Raw genomic sequence first — 21680 nt, 5'->3', positions numbered from 1 at the left:
GCCCGCTATGAAATCTCTGAGGTAATTTCTTCCTATTGCTGATATCATCCCAACTGTGTGACACCTGCTACTGCTACAAGCATCCATCTTCTCCCCAAAACCAGTTTCTTCCCAATCATCCTGTTTCCGTCCTGTTTCCTGTTACCAAGTCCTCAAGCAGTTTTGGCTTTTAACCATTAACCTCAGGACGACTATTCACTCAGATTTGCCTGGGACAATCTAATTTTAATCCTGTTCTCCAGGTGTAGAGTGCCCCCTTTCAGTTCTAGAAGTATTTTTAGATTGGAGGCTCGATTATAGGGTCACTTACTTTTCCCAACTAAACACTGTTCATTCTACCTCAAGAACGTACCTTTAAAGCAGGTGTAAGCCAAACTATGGCCTGTAAACTCTTCCAACACTTCTGGAGATTAAAAAAAAAAAAAAAAATGTTGAAATGGTTGAAAAAAATCAGTATTTCATGACACCTAAAATCTCAGTATCCATAAATAAGTTTTATTGTAATACAATCATGCTTATTCCTTCAAGTATCTTTGTGGTTGCTTTATTATAACACAGAAGAATAATTATGAAAGTGCCTAAAATACTAATGTTTGGCCTTTTATAGAAAAGCTTGCAGACCACTGTTCTAATGCCACTTAGTTCTAAGTTTCCTAATTTCTTTTCCATTCTTTTCTCACTCCAATCCTTAATATCCCTGGTAATCTTTCTAGAGAAGTTTTCATTCTGTCCTTTGCCGCTGTAAAATCTTCAGTGGCGGGGAGTATTAAGTCGAAGCCTATCTGTTCACTGAAGATTACTAACCTGGTCTTCCAAACTTTGCTCCTCCTGACTACTTAAAGCTTAAATGGACCACCACTTGCCGTTTCCCTAATAAGTACTTCAGCTCCTATCACACGTCCCCCATTGCTTGTCCATGTCTCTCCATCGCACCGGTTCCTCAAGATAAAACCCAAACTGTTACGAATACACCTTCATTCACTCATCACACCCGTAGTTCACAGCAGGTTGTTCTTGAGGTGGGCGTTAGGGAACTCACTGACAACAAAGAAAACAGACTGGGGCAGGAAACAGCGGGTCAGAATTGAGTGTTTGAGGTAAGGGGCCCAGAATGAGGCTTCAGAGGTGACATTCACACCAGATTTTTTAAGGACTTGGGAGTCCTTAAACTGTAAATACAGCTGAATAAGAGAACAGAAGGGCCACCTCGTTCTATGCACTTCCCTACCGTCACAGACTATGATTTAAGTTATAACACCTTTAGTCTAAAACCTGAAAGAAAATTCTACAAGAGCAGCCGTGACCAAAACCACCCGGGAGTGGTTGTTCGGTGCCAGCGCAGACAGCAAGTAGATTCCGGACGCCCAACAACCCCGGTGAGGCCTCTGTGACTTCATTCTCCGCCAGGAAGACTCCCGCCGGCAGCCAAAACTTTTGGGTGGTAGCTTTGTCTGCGCGCCCACGCTCCAGGCTTCCTGACAGGTGCTACGGCACCCGAGTGAAAAGAGACGCCCCTCAACAGTTTGCGCCAGCAATTAAAACTGCGTCGTGGCCTCCCACAACCTGCGCCTTCGAAAAAGCGACCAGACCAGACCCCGCCTCCGCGGCAGGCTCGGCGCACGTGAAATCCCCATGCGGAGCGACAGCGACGAAGCGGGAGTTCGCGGAGCCGAACTCAGGCCTGGGAAGGGAAGGGATTCCACCGCGCACGCGTATTGCGAGGGACCGGGCGGAGCCTGCCTCCCAGACAGGGTGCAAAGGAAAGGAGAGCGCGTGGCGCTCCGGAACCCGCGCACGCGCCGTAGTCTCACTCAGCCTTTGCGCGCGCGCGGCCGGCGCAGCATCTTTTCCTCCGGCCCGCCCCTCTCTCTACTTCAGCGAGCAGAGGCGACGAGCGAAAGCAGGGAAGTGTGGGGCGAGGTGGGCGGGGCGTCGCACGCGAGCGCGGCCTCCTAAAGAAGGGAGGGGGAGGGAGAGATCCAAGACAACGTTACCCCGTCAACACCCAATGGAGAGCAGGCTTGACCCCGCCCCCTCTCCTCATGTTATTGGCTGGGAGGCCCCAGATGGGCGGGGTTGGCCGTGGGGTTGGGGAGGGCAGGGGGCGGGGAGGAGGAGGAAGGCGCTGGCGGGCAGTGATGGCGGCGGGTGATGGGGACGTGAAGCTAGGCACCCTGGGGAGTGGCAGTGAGAGCAGCAGCGACGGCAGCAGCGAGAGCCCCAGCGGCGCGGGAGCGGCAGCAGAAGGGGGCGGCTGGGCGGCAGCAGTGTTGGCGCTCTTGACGGGGGGCGGGGAGATGCTGCTGAACGTGGCGCTGGTGGCGCTGGTGCTGCTGGGGGCCTACCGGCTGTGGGTGCGCTGGGGGCGGCGGGGTCTGGGCGCCGGGGCCAGAGCGGGCGAGGAGAGTCCCGCTGCCTCTCTGCCTCGCATGAAGAAGCGGGACTTCAGCTTGGAGCAGCTGCGCCAGTACGACGGGTCCCGCACCCCGCGCATCCTGCTCGCGGTCAATGGGAAAGTCTTCGACGTGACCAAAGGCAGCAAGTTCTACGGCCCGGGTGAGGAGTTGGAAGGGGAGGGGGAGGACCTCCTACAGCTCAGGTGCGACCCCCTTATGATGGGGAGGCCCCTGGGCTCTGGGTTAGTTTGCCAAGCCTTCTCGACGTCTGGACCCCTACGCCTTGGCTGCTGCACCTGGGACGGCCCGCCCCACACACACCCCCATCCGCGGGCACCTCCAGCTTTAACCCCCTGAAGTCCGGGTTTCAGTGTCGCCCCAGGAACCAGCTCTCAGCTTTCATCTTTCTCCCATCCCGTTCTTCCACGAAGCTTTTTCTTGCGCTGAATTTTTCAAGATCGTTTCAGTTGTCGCCCATCGCGCTGGCCCACAACCTTCCCTGAGCTTTCTGATTCCTGGGATGGGTGGGGGCAAGACGGACGGGAGATATTTCTAAAGTAGGGACCCAAAGCTGTAGGCCAGGTAATTCACAGCTTTCCTTTATTTACTCTGCTTTACCACTGATCTCACTTTTCTCCCTACTATTCCCGTAAGGCCACGTTTAGGTACACGTAGTTCCAAGTCCTCAGCGTTTAGCTTGTGAAGTCTGGACATATAAGCAACACCTCAGACTTTTTTTTAAAACCAGTTTTAGTATGGAGATGCTTTCCAAGATTAACAATGTATGTAGGATGAGGACAGACCAGAATGTAGATCTTAATAAAGACTGGCTAGGATAGTCTCCCTGAGTTTTGGGGGTGGAGCTCAATTACCGAGCAGGCGGGCCTGTCTGGTTTCTTTTTCTTTTTTCCTTTTCTTTCTTTCTTTCTTTTTTTTTTTCTTTGATAGTGGGAAGGCAGGTATTGAAATACACGCTGATAATGACTTACTGTGTTTTCACTGAGCAGAAAAAATTTAAAAGCTCTAAATCCACACCCCAGTACACCAGTTCTGCAAGTTAAAGATTTTTAGAACTTTACTCTCAGAGAACACTGTGTGTAGGATGGTTGGGTTAGAAACGCTTTTTCTACAATGTAGTTATAGCTTACATTTCAGATTATGCTAATAAACTTGAGTTCAGACTTATGGAATCTGCTAGTATACAATAAAATTGAGCAACATTGTATACATCTTGGTTATGTACTGATTAATTCTAAGCTTAAAAAAAGTAACTACAATAAAAAATAAGTAATAAAATTAGGGACTTAGAGTGACCTGGTGTTCAAAAGAGTACATCCAAGCCTTAAAGTCAAATGGGTTGGCAAGTCTAGAAAACAAGTTGGTTTTCTTCTTGATTTAATCTGTTAGAACATGAGAATTTACTGGCACTTGCAAATACGTACTTCTGACTTAAGTGCTTGGTGGCTAGAAGATGTTTTAGAAGTGCTTTGGTTTGCTGTTAAGTGGTATAGAGATAAGAAATTGGAGATTTTGTGTGTTGAACTGTTTAATTTCTTAGTTGCTTTTATTTTTGTGTGTAGATCTACATTCATTTTAACCAAGTCTTAGTGCTCTGGTTGTATAAATATGAAAAGCAGCTGTCTACCTACTTAACTCTGCTGAAATGGTTAATACTTTTTTTATTTGTTTAAAGTATATGGGACAACTGAATAGGGAGTAGGCCCAAAGCATAGTAATTAAATGGACAAACCAAATTAAATAATTTTTTTAAGTCAAGAATTTACACAGTATTTTGTACCTGAAGTTTTTTCTTCATTGATATTCAAATGTATGTGCAGAGATTAGAAATTGTGTACAGGTTTAGATTTTTAATATACCACTTACCCAACTAAAAAATCTGCTTTTGTAACCCCTGTTCAAAAGGACAATGAAACAGAGTATTAGTGCAAAGAAGCATATTAGTCCTTGCACATTATGCCTTGCCACTATCTGAAAATAGCTAGGAAAGGCTGTCATAGACACAGTTTAGCAGCCTCCAGTGGCAAATGTTCTGCAACAGAAATTAAAAATTAAGATGAGAGTCATAGATGTGATGTAAATAGCCTTTGTGTTGTTTGAGCATTGAGGGGGCTCCTCAGATAACAAGGGAGAAGTCAGTTTTAGGTTGGCTTCCACCAGTTCACAGGTCTTAAAGAACAGGCTTAAAATAATATAATACATAATATAATATAATAAATACTTATTTTCTAAGTATTTATTGATCAACCTAGTATAGGTGTTTGAAATGTTATATTATGGAAAGGAACTTGAAAGTGGCCAGATCATCTATGGGCTTGGAGTATGTTGATATTTCATATTAATAGAAGATGTAACAAAAGTCTTGAAGCCAAATTTCTGACTATGAAACGAATATAAGTTCAGTTTGGGTTTTAATTTTTATTTTCATCCTCAAGTCAGTTGAGCACTTTTTTTTTTTTTTTTTTTTAATTTTTACTTATTTATTTGACAGAGATCACAAGTAGGCAGAGAGGCAGGCAGTGTGAGAGAGGAGGAAGCAGGCTCCTCACTGAGCAGAGAGCCTGATGTGGGGCTTGATTCCAGGACCCTGAGATCATGACCTAAGCCTAAGGCAGAGGCTTAACCCACTGAGCCACCCAGGCACCCGTGTGAGCACTTTCTAAGAGAATAATTCAGAAGCAATGGTCTTAGCCTGACAATCTTAGTAGTTTGAAAGAATGAGGTAAGAAGTCAGAAAACCTCTTCTATGACTAGCCAATATCTACTCCCATTTCACAGTATTGGTTTTATAGTTTAAAATTATTTTGTGAGTCCTTTTTTCCTATGTCAGAAATACTGGTTTCTTTCTTCTTTTTTTTTTTTTTTAAAATACTGTTTTCTTAGTAATTTTAAGGTTCATGTTCTTTAAAAAATATTGACAATTTAGTGGAGTAAACACATGTTGGCAAACAGTTGGCATTAACTACATTTGTCATCATTAAATTTAGTAACACTTTGGGCACTTGGCCATCATGTGAGGAAAGTGGTCATATAAGAAACAATGAATATGGGAGGAGAAAGGAAATAAGGTTTGTTAAGCACCTACTACATTAGATCCATTAGTCATCTCCACACTGCCTCAGGGAGGTTAGTAAGTATTCCTGCCCTCAGATGGGAGTCTGAAGTGTAAGTTTTTTGGGTAAATTGGCTTGGGTCATACAGACATGGCATTCAAATCCAAATATATTTAACCCCAAAGCCTATTTGTACTTCAGGTAAACTATGTTCTGGGATAAGCTTTGGGAGAATCTTAACTGTTGTTTTTATACCCTCTCCTGGTTCCCATTAGGTTTTAAAGCCTCAGACATGCTTGCATGGCTGTATGTTGCTCTGTCCAATATGGTAGCCACAAATCACATGTGGCTTTTTAATTTTAAGTTAATTAATTAAAATTAAATGCAATTAAAATTGACTCCCTCCATCACACTATAGCCACATTTCCACTACTCAGTAGCTACATGGCTACCATATTAGTGCACTTTATGTAGTATTTCCATCTTCCCAAAGAGTTCTATTCAACAGCATTGATTCTAGAGGTCAGGGTAGAAGGATGAGGAAACTCCATTTATTGAGCTATTATTTCATTTTCAAACAGCACTAAGAGATAAGTAATGTTTCCATTTTACAGATGTGGCAACTGAAACTCAGGTTTTGCTCAAAATCACATACTCAGTGGCAAAACTAAAAATCAAATAGTCTGTCTTCACAGGCCATCCCTTCCCATCGTATCACTGCAAAATATAATTTTGTATGGTTCTAGAGTTCATAGAGTAGAAGACTGGAACAGATAGTATAATTTTAAGTAACTTGATTTAATATTAGCACAATGAAATTGTACCAACATAGTGGTGGTGGTGTTTTTTGTTTTTTTTTTTTTAAGATTTTCTTTATTTGACAGGGAGTCAGCAAGAGGAAGAACGCAAATGGGGAGTGGGAGAGGGAGGATCAGGCTCCCCACTGAGCAGGGAGCCCCGATGTGGGATCATGACCTGAGCCGAGGGTAGACGCTTAACAACTGAGTCACCTAGATGCCCCCAAAATAGTGTTTTTACTTATTCTAATAGTTTATCCTGCATTTCTGAAATTTAAATATATTGCTTCCCCCTTATTCCAGGTAGCATACTCTTTGATACAGACCAAACAGTATTTACTCCAGCTTACCTTTTGAATTCTACTGGAAAAGAAAAAGTCATATATAAAAGAGGTACCCCATGAGATATAAAAGAGGTAATCTTTAGGAGGATGGGGAAAGGAGCACATCTGCTTTTCAAGTGTTTTTCCTCCTTTTTTTTTTTATAAGATTTTATTTATTTATTTGACAGAAATCACAAGTAGATGGAGAGGCAGGCAGAGAGAGAGAGAGGGAAGCAGGCTCCCTGCTGAGCAGAGAGCCCGATGCGGGACTCGATCCCAGGACCCTGAGATCATGACCTGAGCCGAAGGCAGCGGCTCAACCCACTGAGCCACCCAGGTGCCCCTCCTTTTTTTTAACTTTGTTTTCAATATATTAACTTTTATTTATAGTTTGCAAAATTGGAGTTGATGCAAGAGTTGCAACATATAGACTAGGCCCAACCTGACCTCTTCCTTCATGGATGTACTATTGACACTACTCAGCTCTCATCCCAGCTACTTAGTTTGAGGCCAGCTGGGTCTGTTTGGGCTAATGGCCATACACGCCCATTAACTTTCAGTAAAATAAAAGGATCAGCTAAGTTTTCTGATGAGTTTTGATACTCTGCTCAAATTTATACTAGTTATTTCTATAATACCTACTCTGAGTTCAGCATCATTCCATTGTTTTTAATCTTTAAGGGAATTGTATTTGTGTTAAATGCTAATGCTAAAGTAATAAGGATAGCTGAAAGCATATATGAAACCAGAATATGTTATTCATGCTGGAAGAAAATAGATTTAGTAACATCTGGAGTTAGCTATTCAAATTCTTTATATAATTCTTTCAATAATTTATGACCCAGATGTCTCCTCCCCTCAGTACCCATGACAGACATCACTAAATAACACTGCTATAGCCTTAGAACCTGCATTCTGTTTCAAGATCACTAACACGGGACTTCATCTCCATTTTAAATACAGAGAAGGAATTCCCTGGATTTCATTACATTGTTGCTTAAATAAAATGAGTTAACTGAGTTTTCAAAACAGTTGGGGTCCTACTTGTAATAGAGTTTATAGTATATTTGGGAAAACAGACAAGAAACAAGCATTCAGTATATAATTATTATTTGTAATTAAGTGTCCTCTGAAAGAAATGCATAGGATCTATAATAGAGGGTAACAAAGAACTTTAGATGGTCAAGAAAGGTGCTTTCCATTTACATTAGTTTATCAAGAAAAAGGGGTTGATATTTAAGCAAAAACCTAAAGGAGTCACCCATACAAAGATTGGGTGTGAGAATGTTCTGATGCCATCTAACACTCAATCTAGAACTGATCATATTGTGTTAATCAGCAGAGAAAGAAACATCCTTAACTTTACTAATTTTGAGAATTGACCTCAGTCTTCATTTGATTAGTATTACCTCAGTGATTCTTTTTCCGCCCTGTTTTCCACTGATCTGTGGTTTATTATTCCTTTATAATATAGGTAGATTTTCTTTTCATTGAATCTAGTATCAACACTTCTTTAAGATTTTATTTATTTATTTGAGAGAGAGCACAAAGTGGGGGTGCGGTGGGGCAGAAGGAGAGAGAGAAGCAGACTCTCCGTGCATCAGGGAGCTGGACTCAGACTCCAGGCTCCATCCCAGGGCCTTGGGATCATGACCCAAGTGGAAGGTGAAGGCATACACTTACCGACTGAGCCACCCAGGTGCCCCTCAACACTGTCTTTAACAGCTTAATTGGTTTATGTTTTATTGTTACTTACACATTTAGATATATTTCTACCTTCTTATTTAGTAATTTAGCTTCATACTTCGCTTTTTTCTCCCTTTTTTCCTTCGCAGATTAATATTTTTTAATTCTTCCACTTTTTAATCCCTACTTATTTGGATATATCTGTTAACATTCTTTTAATGATACCCTTAAAGGTTTTGCTATAGAAGACCCTATTCTTCTACAGAATATAGGAATGTTAGCCAAACATATCTTTGTGAATTAAAAAACTCTCTTTAAAACACTTTACTGTGATTTAAGAGAATATTTCTTAATAAATACACAAAACTACCATGTATGCAAATGTGGATGGTGTCCGTTGGAGTTGTGTAGTATACAGCCGTATGTTGTGGTCCTGGTTTAGAAAACTTTTACTCTAAGCCTTCTCTCACCTATTATCTATGGTATTGTATTACTCTTAGACTTGTAGTTCTACTCTATTTTTTCAAATTCCTCCTAATTGATTTAAGTATTACCTTTTTTTATTGTTAGCCCTCATTTAAATTTACCAACATAGTTGCCATTTTCTTTATTCACAGTCATTTCTTGCATCTCATTCCTTTGTTCAGGGTTCAGCTCTCATTTTAGTGAGGTGTGTTCTGTAGTTTTCTTACTGACATGCAAAAAAATCTGTCTCTGTATGCCCTCATGCAGAAATAATAGTGTAGGTTTCGGATATAAAATTATAGGCTGGTTGTTTTATCTCAGATCTTCAATAGTAGTATGCCACTATATTCAAGTCTGCTTTTGGTTTATTTTCATTCATTAGATTAATCTGTTTTTCCCTTTGTCTTTCGAATTTTACTCTTACTAGGATTTGCCAAGGTGGGGATTTTTTTTTTTTTAACATGGGCCAGACTCTACTAAAATTTGAGAATGTGTGTCATCCATTTATTTTAAAAAATTTGAACCCATTACCTCTTCAATTATTGCCTCCCCTGTTGTCTTCTAATAGGTAAAGACCAGCTTTTCATTCTGTCCTTCATGTTTCTTAATCTTTCCTTAAGGTTCTATCTGTAATTACTTCAAAATTTTAAGCAAACATACTATAGTTTTTTAATCTGCTTGTATTATTCTGGGGATGCCAGTTCTCATTTGTTACATATGCTCACTCCATGGTAGTTTGTTTCTTCATGTAGTTTGTAATTTTTACTACAAAAACTTAAACCTTCAGCAATTATAGTCTTTTTATTTCTTGGAGATTTTTTTTCTATGCGCTTCCTTAAGTCATAGGTTGTAGAAGTCTTCCTGTAGAGTAGTTTAGGTATATTTCTAAATGGGGCCTCAGGAAGTTTTTTAAAAACTGTATTTTTATTAGATTACACATATTCAAAATAGAATGTTTTAAAGCATGTTCTGTAAAAAACAACCCAGTTACCACATTCCCCTTCCTAGAAGTTAGGAACCAATCTGAATATTGTTCTGGAGCTATCACTTGTAAGTATAAGCATGTGGATATGCACTCCCTAGGTACTTCATACATACACACACACACACACACACACACACACACACACACATTGTTGCATATTGTACAAACCTTTTATATCTGGAGAGCCTTTCAGCATAAAAAGAGTCATCTTATTCTTTTAAGTATATGCATATTCTGTTACATGAATATATCATAATTTAACTATTAACATTTGTTTCCAGTCTCTTACTAATAATATATAATAATATAGTGTTGCTATAAATATGCATGTATATGTCCTTTTATACATGTGAGTGAACTTACAAATTCCTAGAAGTAAAAACACTTAGTCTTAGGGTATGGGACATTTTTTAATTTGGGTACTTATTTTTGGATTGCCTTCCAGAGAAATTGGAGCAATTCATACTTCATGAAAATGCCTACTTCTCACCCCTTTGCCAAAAGTATGATATTAAACTTCTTGGTCTTTGTCAATCTGAGAATTTAAAATGGTATCTCAATATTTTTAAATTCACATTTCTCTTTTTTAGTTTGGTTGGACACTTTCAGAATTTTGAGTCATTTATGTTATCTATAAATTATCTGTTCATACATTCTTTGCCACAGTTTTTCAATTATGGTATTGGTCTTAGAGGTTTTAGGTGTTCTTTAAAAAGTAAATCAACCTTAGCTGCAAACATTTTTTCCTAGTTTGTCTTTTTACTTTATTTATGGTGTTTTTGTAAACCATATGGAGATTTGGGGTTTTGTGTATTCAAATTTATCTTCTTTTTATGGGTGCTGAGTTTTCTATCACAGGTAACTTAAAGATTTTTTTAACTAAAACGATTATTTTTAAAAAATAGTAGTTTTTAAAAATACTTTTATGATTTGGGTTTTTTAGTTCCATTTGGAATTTATTTTAAGATGTGAAATAAGGATTTTTACAGGAAATTACTTAAGTTACCCCAACACTATTTATAGAATAATTTTTCCCCAAGCACTTGCAGTTATTACCTTTATTGTTCTCTAAATTCCAATAGATATTTAAGTCCACACTATTTCTTTTTTTTCTCACATTAACATTCTTGATTTATTAATCATCTCATGAAAAATCTGCACAGTAACCAGAGATAAACCTACTGCAGCATCTTTACTCTTTCTGTTATCCAACCTTCAGCTCACTTTTTGTCAGCACCAACATTGACTTTTGCAGTCCCTCTGACTTTCTTCATTCTGTTCTTGTGTTCCTTTCACTGTTTTCTTGATGTCTTTTTCTTCTCAAGACAGGCCATGTCTTGCGAGTCTATGTTTGGGTTCATTTTTCTTTGCATAATCCAAGGAATCATAAATCATCCCAAAGCCAGTTGTCCTACCACCACCAAAATGGGTTCTGAATCCAAATACAAATATGACATCTGGTTTTACACATTTTGGTTAGTTTTTTCTGAATTTCTGTCTTAGCTGCTGTTGTCTTTGTGGAGTGAAGGACATCAATGTCCATCTGTTTCCACTGAAATAGTTGGTCATGAACATCCTGGTCAGATAGTTATTGTGTCATTCATAATGGTGGCCAAGTTTCAAGCATCTGGGGAGGAAAAGAACAAGTCCATGCTATTTCTTCACCTTAGAATCCTCATTCTCTAGGGGCTGTGTAAACTCAGTTCCCACTCTCACATCTTCCGCAGGCCTGGGATTTTTACTTTTCTGTCTTCCTGGTCCCCACCCTAGCTGTAAGCCCTGGGGCCAAGGCTGCTGAGGTGGACCCACAGTATTGCTGACAGCTTTCTAGTTTGAATTTCAAAAACAAGATGGAGTTTGGGGAACTATTTTAACTGCCTCAAGTTAGGGCCAAACTAGATAGATACTTTGCCCATTTTATACCAGTGCTTCTAAGATTTGCCCAATGTTAAATGTTGGTAGAAGCCTCTAGAACCCAAGTATCTTGGCTCCTTGAAGAGTGTTCTTTCATTTTGACCACACTACCTTCTCTCTAAAAGTCTTTGGACTTCCTAAATTTAAATATAAAAAAAAAATTTATTACTTGGATTTCTTTTAATCACTTTTATATTACTGCTTCATTTATTCCAAAGCCATTGTGATCTTATTTGGAATAAATTACTCAATACCAAGTATAATTCTGTTTTTTTTTTAAAAGTTGTTTTAATAATCACAAAAGACTTGTCAAAATAGACCAGAAAACCAGGCTGTTTATAAACTTCAGTGGATTATAGTTTGTTCCTCAAAGCTATGGTTTTTATATCGTGGAAATAATTGAAATATTCATTCTGGAATTTCTCATCATAAATACTAATGTAGGTACACAGCCATCCTAATAATCACAATATTATCTAACATATTTTAGATATTTTATTTGCTCCTGGAATTTTCTATTTATTAAATTACTCTTTAAAACATTTTCTTACAGGCGCACCTGGGAGGCTCAGTGGGTTAAGCCTCTGCCTTAGCTCAGGTCATGGTCTCAGGGTCCTAGGATCGAGTCCTGCCTCGGGTTCTCTGCTCAGCAGGGCGCATGTTTCCCCCTCTCTCTCTGCCTGCCTCTCTGCCTCCTTGTGATCTCTCTCTGTGTCAAATAAATAAATAAATAATCTAAAACATTTTCTTAAGTGACCATATGTTTTTGCCTTTTCAAAAATAACATTACCACATTCTACCTGATTATATTAAAGTAAGCAGTTTCAGGATTCAAGATTTATTGAATTTTGAACTTTAAAAATCTATGTGGCAGGTTGTGTTAACTCTTAAAGAGTCTTAATGAAATCTGAATTCTAGTATAATGTCATTTTGATATATTTAACATTATTTTTGAAAGATAATTTTGGGGCACCTGGGTGGCTCAGTCGGTTAAACATCTGCCTTCTGCCTAGGTCATGATCCCAGGGACATGGGATTAAGCCCACAGTGGACTCCCTGCTCAGTGAGGAGTCTGCCTCTCCTTGTCCCACTGCTCTCCTCCTTACCACCCCCAACTCATGCTCTCTTTCAAATAAATAAATAAAATCTTTTTGAAAAAAAGAAGACTTATTATTAAAATGATGCCTTAGAACATTTGTTATATAGGTATATTTAAGAGAAACTGCTTTGGTTGAATAATTGTTCATTTTTTGTAGCAAGAATTTTCTTGAAATTATAAGTCCACCTTTATATCAGCAAATAAGAGTCAAAATAACAGTTTATATAAGTACACTGGCTTTTTTTTTTTTGTAAATTACAGCAAAAGACTTCTTAACATTTAAAATTTGCTTTCTTTGGGTAGTTCTCTGTTATTTTAGTATTATAGATAGCCAAATATGGTTATCAAAAATTGGAATCTGTAACATTAATGTTTGTTGGTAAGGAGTGTGGAATGGGGAGGTATTACTGGCTTCTCAGATAACTCTTCTGGTTGAATCATGAATGCAGAGAAATGTACTTTATGTAGACCTCAGATCCTTCTTTCTCTGAGCACATCCATCTAGTTCCAATTCTAGTTGTTAATGTTATGTTCTTTATGATCTTACAGGAAAAAATAAAGAAAACTGTTCAAAAAGATCTTTTTCAGAAGTTAAATGCTTCCTGCCTAAGATTAGGCAATCTTAATGTGGAGAAAATAGCTTATATATAGTTTAGAGGGTGGGACAATATGTTAATCACTGAATCATTATTTTCTATTCAACAATTAATAAAGCATCATTTTTCCTAGAAATGGGGTTGGATTATTACCTGTTGACTCAAGTTCACGCTTACTAAATCAGCCATCTAAAACCAAAAAAAGAACCTGTTTTATGAAGTTTTGTTTTTACGTTTATTCAGTGTTGAGGTCTCCTTAGAGAAGTTGGCAGAGAATTTTATTAGAGAATCCATTGGTACATGATTAATATACTCAAAGATGGAAGATTTTCTGGTCTCTGTTTTCTATAATGACCATTTTCTTCTCCCCTTTTTACCATTTAGATGTGTTTAGTGGTTTATACTCTGAAGTACCCTGAAGTAGATTGACTTTTGCAGACTAGGGAGGTAAATATAATAAAATAAGAAAAGCTGTCGATGTATACAGCTTTTTTGTTGATCTTCTTTTATTTTGATTTAACAGGTATTCCAAAGTATCTGTTCCCCAGAGATTTTGCAATTAATGAAATCCTCCAATTTCCAGGGTTGTCATTCCATCTTTGGGTTTGTGGATCCTGTGTGTTTTCTCAAGTTTATTGTGTTTGGGGTAGAAAAGTGGAGATAGTACTTCTGAAGTCTGTTGGTAATTTAGGCAAGTCACTGAATGTCCCTGCTCCTGTTCATCTGCCAGGTGAGGAGGGCAAAAATTGTTCCTTCCACTTTGCAAGACTGTGAGAGAGGAAAGTCACATTGCTAGAAAATTTTTTAAAAAGTTGAAAACTATCGTTTTACATGTGTAAAGGTTTTTACAGCCCTGATCAATTTTATTTTTTATTTCGTGTGTATGACTCGTCGCTGTTTTGTCAGCATTACTTTGTTTTGGAAAAAAAAAAAAAAATCACACTAGCTCTTATCTATCTATGGCCTCCATCTGGGGAAAAATAGCTATTGGCATAAAGCATGTGGAGTTATGCAGAAGAAAAAAAAAACCCAAAACTACTTTTCTTTTCCTTAGGGACTGTTTGTTCTTGCTTAATTTTCAAAGTTAATATTTCTCTAAAATAATTCCAATTTAAGGAATAATATTGAATTTCTTTCTCTTAAATGCTAAATACCCAGGGAGCCTGAGTGGCTCAGTGGGTTAGGCCTCTGCTTTCTGCTCAGGTCATGATCTCAGGGTCCTGGGATCGAGCCCCACATCAGGCTCTCTGCTCAGCAGAGAGCCTGCTTCCTCCTCTCTCTCTGCCTGCCTCTCTGCCTGCTTGTGATCTCTCTGTGTCGAATAAATACATAAAATCTTAAAAAAAAAAAAAAGCTAAATACCCTCTGCAAAGTCAGTTGATACAATGGGCAATGGTTTGAAGGTTATAAATTTTGGCCAGTTATAGTGTCCCAGTTTCTTATGTAGAAGCCAAATTTAAAAGTTTAAAATGGTAGCCTTAGTGTACACTGATAGGAAAGTGATTAAATTGTAGGTATGTATATTCATTCAGTACGAATGTGTACAACTATTAAATAGTACTTGTGAATGTCACCTAATATTAAGTAGCAATATGGAAAATACTTAAGAATAGAAAAAGCAGGATAAAAAAAGTACTTTACTGGAAAGAATTACCTTTATTTTTGTGTTAATGCATCAGTACCTAATAATTGCTACTTTTTTGGGGGGGAGGGCAGAGAGAGACAGCAGGAGAGGGAACATAAGCAGGGGAAGCAGGAGAGGAAGAAGCCGGCTTCCCACTGAGTAGGGAGACCAATGCAGGCCTCGATTCCAGGACCCTGGGACCATGACCCAAGCCAAAGGCAGACACTCAACCACTGAGCCACCCGGCACCCCAGTAGTGCTGCTTTTTAAATTTATCAGAAATGCCACTTCTGGTTCCATGCCATAAACTTTGCAGAGAATGGCTTTCTTACACCTCATGAACTTCATGGTGCAGTGTTTTCTGTAACTCAGATTAATGTTGATAAATGTTTAGATTATTGTCTGTTTAGGTAGATTTTGAATTCTCATAAATGTATAACACATATCTTACTCAGATTCTGACACATAATCTTCAGTTTCCTAAATGTTTTCAAATACAAATATGGATATAATCATTACGCTGCTCATTTAAAAATTAAGGAATTTTCTTGTTTACTTATCCTTAGAAAGTATTTTATTTTGTTAACTGGACAATAAGCTCTCTTACTGACCACTCCATTGCTCATAATAGTATTTCTGGTTTGAAAATTATTTTCTCTAAATTACTTTTGTTATACACAGAAAACTGTAGCCTCAGGGAGAAAAAATGGTGGGTTTTATTGTTTGTTTGTTTGTTTGTTTGTTTGTTTGTTTTTGGTAAAATTCGGTATTTTGGAAATCTTTTCCTTTTTTTAACTATTTATTTATTTATTTATTTAAGTAATCTCTTCACCGGACATGGGGTTTGAACTCATGAGCCTGAGATCAAGAGTTGCGTGGTCTTCCAACTGAGCCAACCAGACACACTTAATTTTTTTTTTTTTAAAGATTTTATTTATTTATTTGACAGAGATCACAAGTAGGCAGAAAGGCAGGCAGAGAGAGAGGAGGAAGCAGGCTCCCTGCTGAGCAGAGAGCCCGATGTGGGGCTCTATCCCAAGACCCTGGGATCATGACCTGAGCCGAAGACAGAGGCTTTAATACACTAGTCACCCGGGTGCCCCAACACCACTTAATTTTTAAACCTACATTTTAAACAGAAGAACTTAAATGATCTGCTGTGTGGCCTAATATGAAGGCAGAAATAATTCTTAGAAGATATTTATTACAAAAATAATTTTTTAACAAGTACACAACCAAAATCAGAAACAGATCCATAAATACCGAGAACAAACTGATAGTTAATGTACTATAATTTAACCAGTTTCTTGATAGGGAAAAGTAAGTTTTTTCAGTTCTGTTTATTATATGTTTTAAAGAACTAAAGTGTCTTTTTATCATGTATTTGGGTGGAGATTTTGCTCACCATAAGTGAATCTGCTCAAAGTAAAGGATGAAGATTGAGAGTTACTACTTTTTTGAAATTGCAGCTAATATTTTAGAAGAAATTTATTATGTTTCTTTTTTTTTTTTTTTTAAGGGAGGGAGGGAAGGAGAGTGGGAGGACAAACTGGTGGGGAGAAGCATCAGAGAAAGGGAGAAGCAGACTCTCTGCTGAGCAGGAGCCTGATGTGGGGCTCTATCCCAGGACCCTGAGATCATGACCTGAGCCGAAAGCAGATACTTAACCATCTGAGCCGCCTAGGCATCCCCAGTTTTACTCTTTTTTACTTTATGCCAGGCACGTGGTAGGCATTGAGCACTGACATGAGTAAGACAACTGCTGCTCTCAAGCACAAACTTTAGGAATGGCTCATTTCTGTCGGCATAAAAATTATGCCATTCCTCCCTAGAGAGGGTAGTTACTAATTCCTTGGACAAAATCCTATTCATTTTGTATCAGTCAGAACTGTTGGTGCGCTTGGGTGGCTTAGTTGGTTAAGCATCCAATTCTTGATTTCTGCTCAGGTCATGATCTCAGGGTCATGAAATCAAGACCCACTCGGACTCCGTGCTGGGTTTGAAACATGCTTAGGATTCTCTAGCTCTCCCCTCTGCCCCTTCCCACACTACTCCTCACACTCTACCCCCCCCCCCAAAATAAAAATAATAAAAACTTAAGAAAAAAAACAAAAAACCTGTTCCTTAATGGGCACATCTATTTATTTCCCAAGAGCTGTGACAAATAAAAACCATTGTTTAATGACTTTTCATTGTTTAATAGGTAATTGTGAATATATTCTGGTAGTCAGGGGATACTTATTTTGAAAATGGGCCATATTTCTGATAAAATTCAGCAAAGACCTGTTGAGCATCTGTATGTGCTATACATTGAACTAGTCACTGGGGGTACAAAGATGATAGTCTCTGCTTTCATACGACCTACTTTGAAAAAGAGAAAGAAGAGACTATTTTAGATCCATGGTTCACTTGAATCTTTAACAAATGCTCATCTAGTGGATGTTCTTTTGATTATTTTTATTTTATTTTTTTATTTTTTTAAAAGATTTTATTTATTTATTTGACAGAGATCACAAGTAGGGAGAGAAGCAGGCAGAGAGAGAGGAGGAGGCAGGCTCCCTGCCAAGCAGAGAGCCCAATGCGGGGCTCGATCCCAGAACCCTGGGATCATGACCTTAGCCGAAGGCAGAGGCTTTAACCCGCTGAGCCACCCAGGCGCCCCTTTTGATTATTTTTAGATGCCACAATTAATTAACAGCAATCAGTGAAACATTATCTCCCCTCAAACAAACCAGCTTCCAAACCTAACTGCTTAAGTTTCCTCTTCTCCCTAATATGTTACACAAGTATACATTATACAAATACAAGTTTTGAGGTATCTGAAATTTAAATTTTAAATTTAAAAAGTGAAAAATTTAAAAAGTGAACAACTTTATTTTGATCTACAGGCAGATTTCCAAGAAGTTTCTTCTCATTATCCCATTTAGTATCTGTCATGTTTTGAAATTAAGGCTATGTACCAAGTATGAGTCATTATAAGGTTTCCTTTATTTGGCTTTTTCCTTTGAGGCATTAAATAATGTTAAGGTAATGTCAATAATTTTTTTTTCCTCCCCACCCCCTCAGCCGGTCCATATGGAATATTTGCTGGTAGGGATGCCTCCAGAGGACTGGCGACATTTTGCCTAGATAAAGATGCACTTAAAGATGAGTATGATGATCTCTCAGACTTGAATGCTGTACAAATGGAGAGTGTTCGAGAATGGGAAATGCAATTTAAAGGTACCTTTATTTTGTCGGGTTCTTTGAAAAGAAAGTGTGTATTATTTTACATTCCTTAAGAGTCTAAGGAGATCTGTTTTCATCTCCATCATTATTTGATGATAAAAAGCTAAATAAGAAAATGATTGTTACATATTATTTAAAAATCCATATTTAAAAGTTGATTTGTTACAAACTATAACAAAACTGTGATACCTTTAGTCTTATAAGACTTTTTAATTAAGATATAGTATTTTTAAATAATAAGCTTCTATTTAAAACTGAATTTTATTTTGGATAGTGATACTATAATTTATTCCAAAATGATTTTATTGATTTTACTCACCATAATGAAAAAATGTCTTTCCCCTTTATTATGCCCTTGAGGCATCCATTAGTACCTCCTATGTGACAATCCAGATAGCTATTTATGTGACCTGTGCATCCCTTGGAAACACTTCTTCTGACTTTTTGGCATTTGAACCAGTTCTACTGTAGGAAGCAGTCCTCCTATCTTATCCTCCTGTTTTGTCAGTTAATTCACTTAACCTAGGTTCAAATTCCCAACCAAGAAATAAGTAAATATGGATCACCTTGGATACCACGGTGTTCTAAATTAATACCTGACAACATAAAACAAGCAATATTAACAGAGATGTAAGAAAAGAGTTTAATAGGAGAAAGAATAATGCTATGACTGGAGCCACACACTAGCTCTTAAAGAACACAGGATAATAAGTAACAAATGACTTTGTTTTCATTTGATTTATTTTCCTGGAGAGTACTAGCCTATGTCACATTTTCTCCCTGAGAATATTTTCTGGTTGGATCTACTTACCATGATCTGTTAGTGATTCTGATGAAATGTCTTTGGTTAAGAACTGGTAAATATGGAGCACTCTCCTGCAAAAGCATAGTCCCCAAGCTTTGTAAATTCCTTATTCCCATTTTCTTTTGTTCAAGCCTTACATGAATGCAAAGACCAGCCAAGGTGAGCAATAGGAACAACTTAGCCTATTGTATGTAATTCCAAAAGAGGCAAACACCTTCCGCATTGTATGATGGAATAGAGCAACAAATCTGATCACTACTGATTTTCTTTTGATGTATTTTTCAGAAAAATATGATTATGTAGGCAGACTCCTAAAACCAGGGGAAGAACCATCAGAATATACAGATGAAGAAGATACCAAGGATCACAATAAACAGGATTGAACTTTGTAAACAACCAAAGTCAGGGGCCTTCAGAACTGCAATTCTTATTACTCCCTTTCACAGAATGTCCGGCGTCTTTGGGTTTGGTTCACCTGCTGCAAAAAACATTCAACAGATTCTATACAAGCTAAATGAGTCTCACTACGAAGATTTGAATACTAGACATTATTTATGCTGCCAAACTCATTTGTTGCAGTTGTTTGTAATGTCTGGTGGGGCGTCATCATCCTGAAAAGGAGGAAACGGACTATTTTTTAAAGAGCAAGAAAGTTACAAGGTTACTCCTTCCTCCCTTCCTTCCTTCCTTTCTTCTTTCCTTCCTTCTTCCTCCCTCCCTCCCTCCCTCCCAGCCTTCTTTTTTTTTTTAAATCAAAGACAACCAGATATGTATTTGCTACTTAAGTGTACAAATCTCCTCAAAATCAGCAAGGGATTCGTGTGCTGTGTTCTTGTGTAAGCTTTGAGGGAAGAGACCTGGGCAGGAGAGGTTGGGGGTACACATCAATTTGAATAGTTTAGGTTACTGAAACATTAAAATGTGAATTCCCAAACTTCTCTTTTTGGGTTTTGTCAGGGAAGAGAAAAAAAACCTTTATTTCTAAGAAATTAGGAGAAGGGGTTTCAAGTGGATCTAAGTCAAAGCTAATTCCCCAGTAGTAATATCATTTGCAACTAGTGTTTATCCCTTCCCTTCCCCTAGATCAAATCAATATTAATTGTGCCTTATTTCACTTACATAGACTTGAATTATTTTAGGGAAAGCCCCTATGTGAATTCAGAAGTCACTACAAGCAGCACTGAGACTGAAGTTGGGATATTCTGTTGACTGCAAAACCTTGATGTCATTCTGTGTATATAGAATGTAAAAGGAATATTCAGTGTTACTGCCACATATGTTAATATACACAAACTTAATTAGCATTGTAATGGCCAAATGCATTCCCTCCTGCTTTTTCTCTTTAAAAAAAAAAAAAATTGAAAAACAAATCAACTCTGTCCCCCAACAGCTGCCTAATTTTAGGAGTCTGACCCTCACATCTCATTGGTGTGGGTGCATGGGGCCGTAGTATGGGTGTTGTATGGGTGTGTCCGAATGTGTGTGAGAGCGCCTTGGAAGGGACTCTGCAGATACTGTAAATATCAGTACCGTTTTAATAAAGCATGTACAATAAACCAAAATAAGCTTGAGTTGGACTTTATATACAAAATGTAAGCCAGTGCATTATGATATCGTAGTCAGGATTGTGCATTTGATTCAAGATAAGGAAAAATCTTGGAAATGAAAAGCAGGCACTGGTTAAACAAGTCGTACACATTGTACCACATTCACTGTAACTTAAGGAAGAAATTCCACTTTGTGGAACATTCTCAAGAGATCTGAGATTATTCAGGTAAGAATTGATAAATAAAAATGTACATATTTTTACTTTATATTTTGATGCCAACTGATTATACTAGAAGTAATAGCACCAGGTGGTAGTTACTGAACACAAAATAATAAAGGATATTCTACTGATAGGTACTGAATCCTTCTATTATTCATTTATAAAAACCCTATGTATGTCAGGTACTTGATTTCATCAGAACTACTTAGGTTCTTGGTTGGGGACAAGTTACACCAAAAACGATAATTTTATTTAACAAGTCACCAGTTAAAGAAAAGACTTACTCTTGAGCATAATATATGCAGAAGCCATCAGAGAAAGGGGAAATTTAAACTGCAATAATAAGCTAAAGTATGTAAAATACTACATTCTATTATCTTTGGTCTTGGGATGTTTTGTAGAAAATGATGAACTTCAGCCAAATCTTTGCTGAAGACTGGTTGTAAAGACTGAAGAGTGTTGGTAAATGCTTTGTGTGTTTTTATGTAAAATATTTTCTAAACAAATTTGTAAAAGTACATATCCTCTGTAGTAAACATATAAATATATATATATGAATCATTTGAGCCTAAAGTTCAGAAGTAAATCTACACTTGTGAATAGAGAAACCCTAAGTATCCATGCAGTAAAAATTATGCAGTCTGTTAAGAAAAATGAGTAATTTTGTGTTTTGGACTTGAAATAAACCGTGTTCTACAGACAATTCCTCAATTTTAATTGAGTGTTTCTCATTCTCAGGTAGTTTGCTGGGTAGGCTTGGAGTAAGGGGATGGGAGCTGTGGTGGTATTTTTGCTGATTTCCCCCTTAACCTCTATTTCCCTAACTTTCCTGATGATCAGAACCACTTGAAGTGCTTTGTATATAAATCCTTGGTCCCCAGTCCAAACCTACCACACACTGAGCCAAGAATTAGAAGAGAATG

At 38.0% G+C, this 21680-nt stretch overlaps 1 protein-coding gene across 1 annotated transcript; it reads left to right on the top strand.

Annotated features, from left to right (window-relative positions):
• Nucleotides 1–2100: 2100 nt before the first annotated feature.
• PGRMC2 (progesterone receptor membrane component 2) lies at nt 2101–21460 on the top strand. Its single transcript, XM_059378282.1, has 3 exons — nt 2101–2556; nt 18023–18178; nt 19275–21460. The coding sequence occupies exons 1-3, from the start codon at nt 2139–2141 to the stop codon at nt 19370–19372; spliced, it is 672 nt and encodes a 223-aa protein (XP_059234265.1). The 5' UTR covers nt 2101–2138; the 3' UTR covers nt 19373–21460.
• The last annotated feature ends 220 nt before the right edge of the window (nt 21461–21680 follow it).

This window comes from Mustela nigripes, chromosome 1 (genome assembly GCF_022355385.1).
Source record: "Mustela nigripes isolate SB6536 chromosome 1, MUSNIG.SB6536, whole genome shotgun sequence".
NCBI lineage: Eukaryota > Metazoa > Chordata > Mammalia > Carnivora > Mustelidae > Mustela > Mustela nigripes.
The sequence above is the reverse complement of the archived record's forward strand: the minus strand, read 5'-3'. Positions and strand labels throughout refer to the sequence as shown.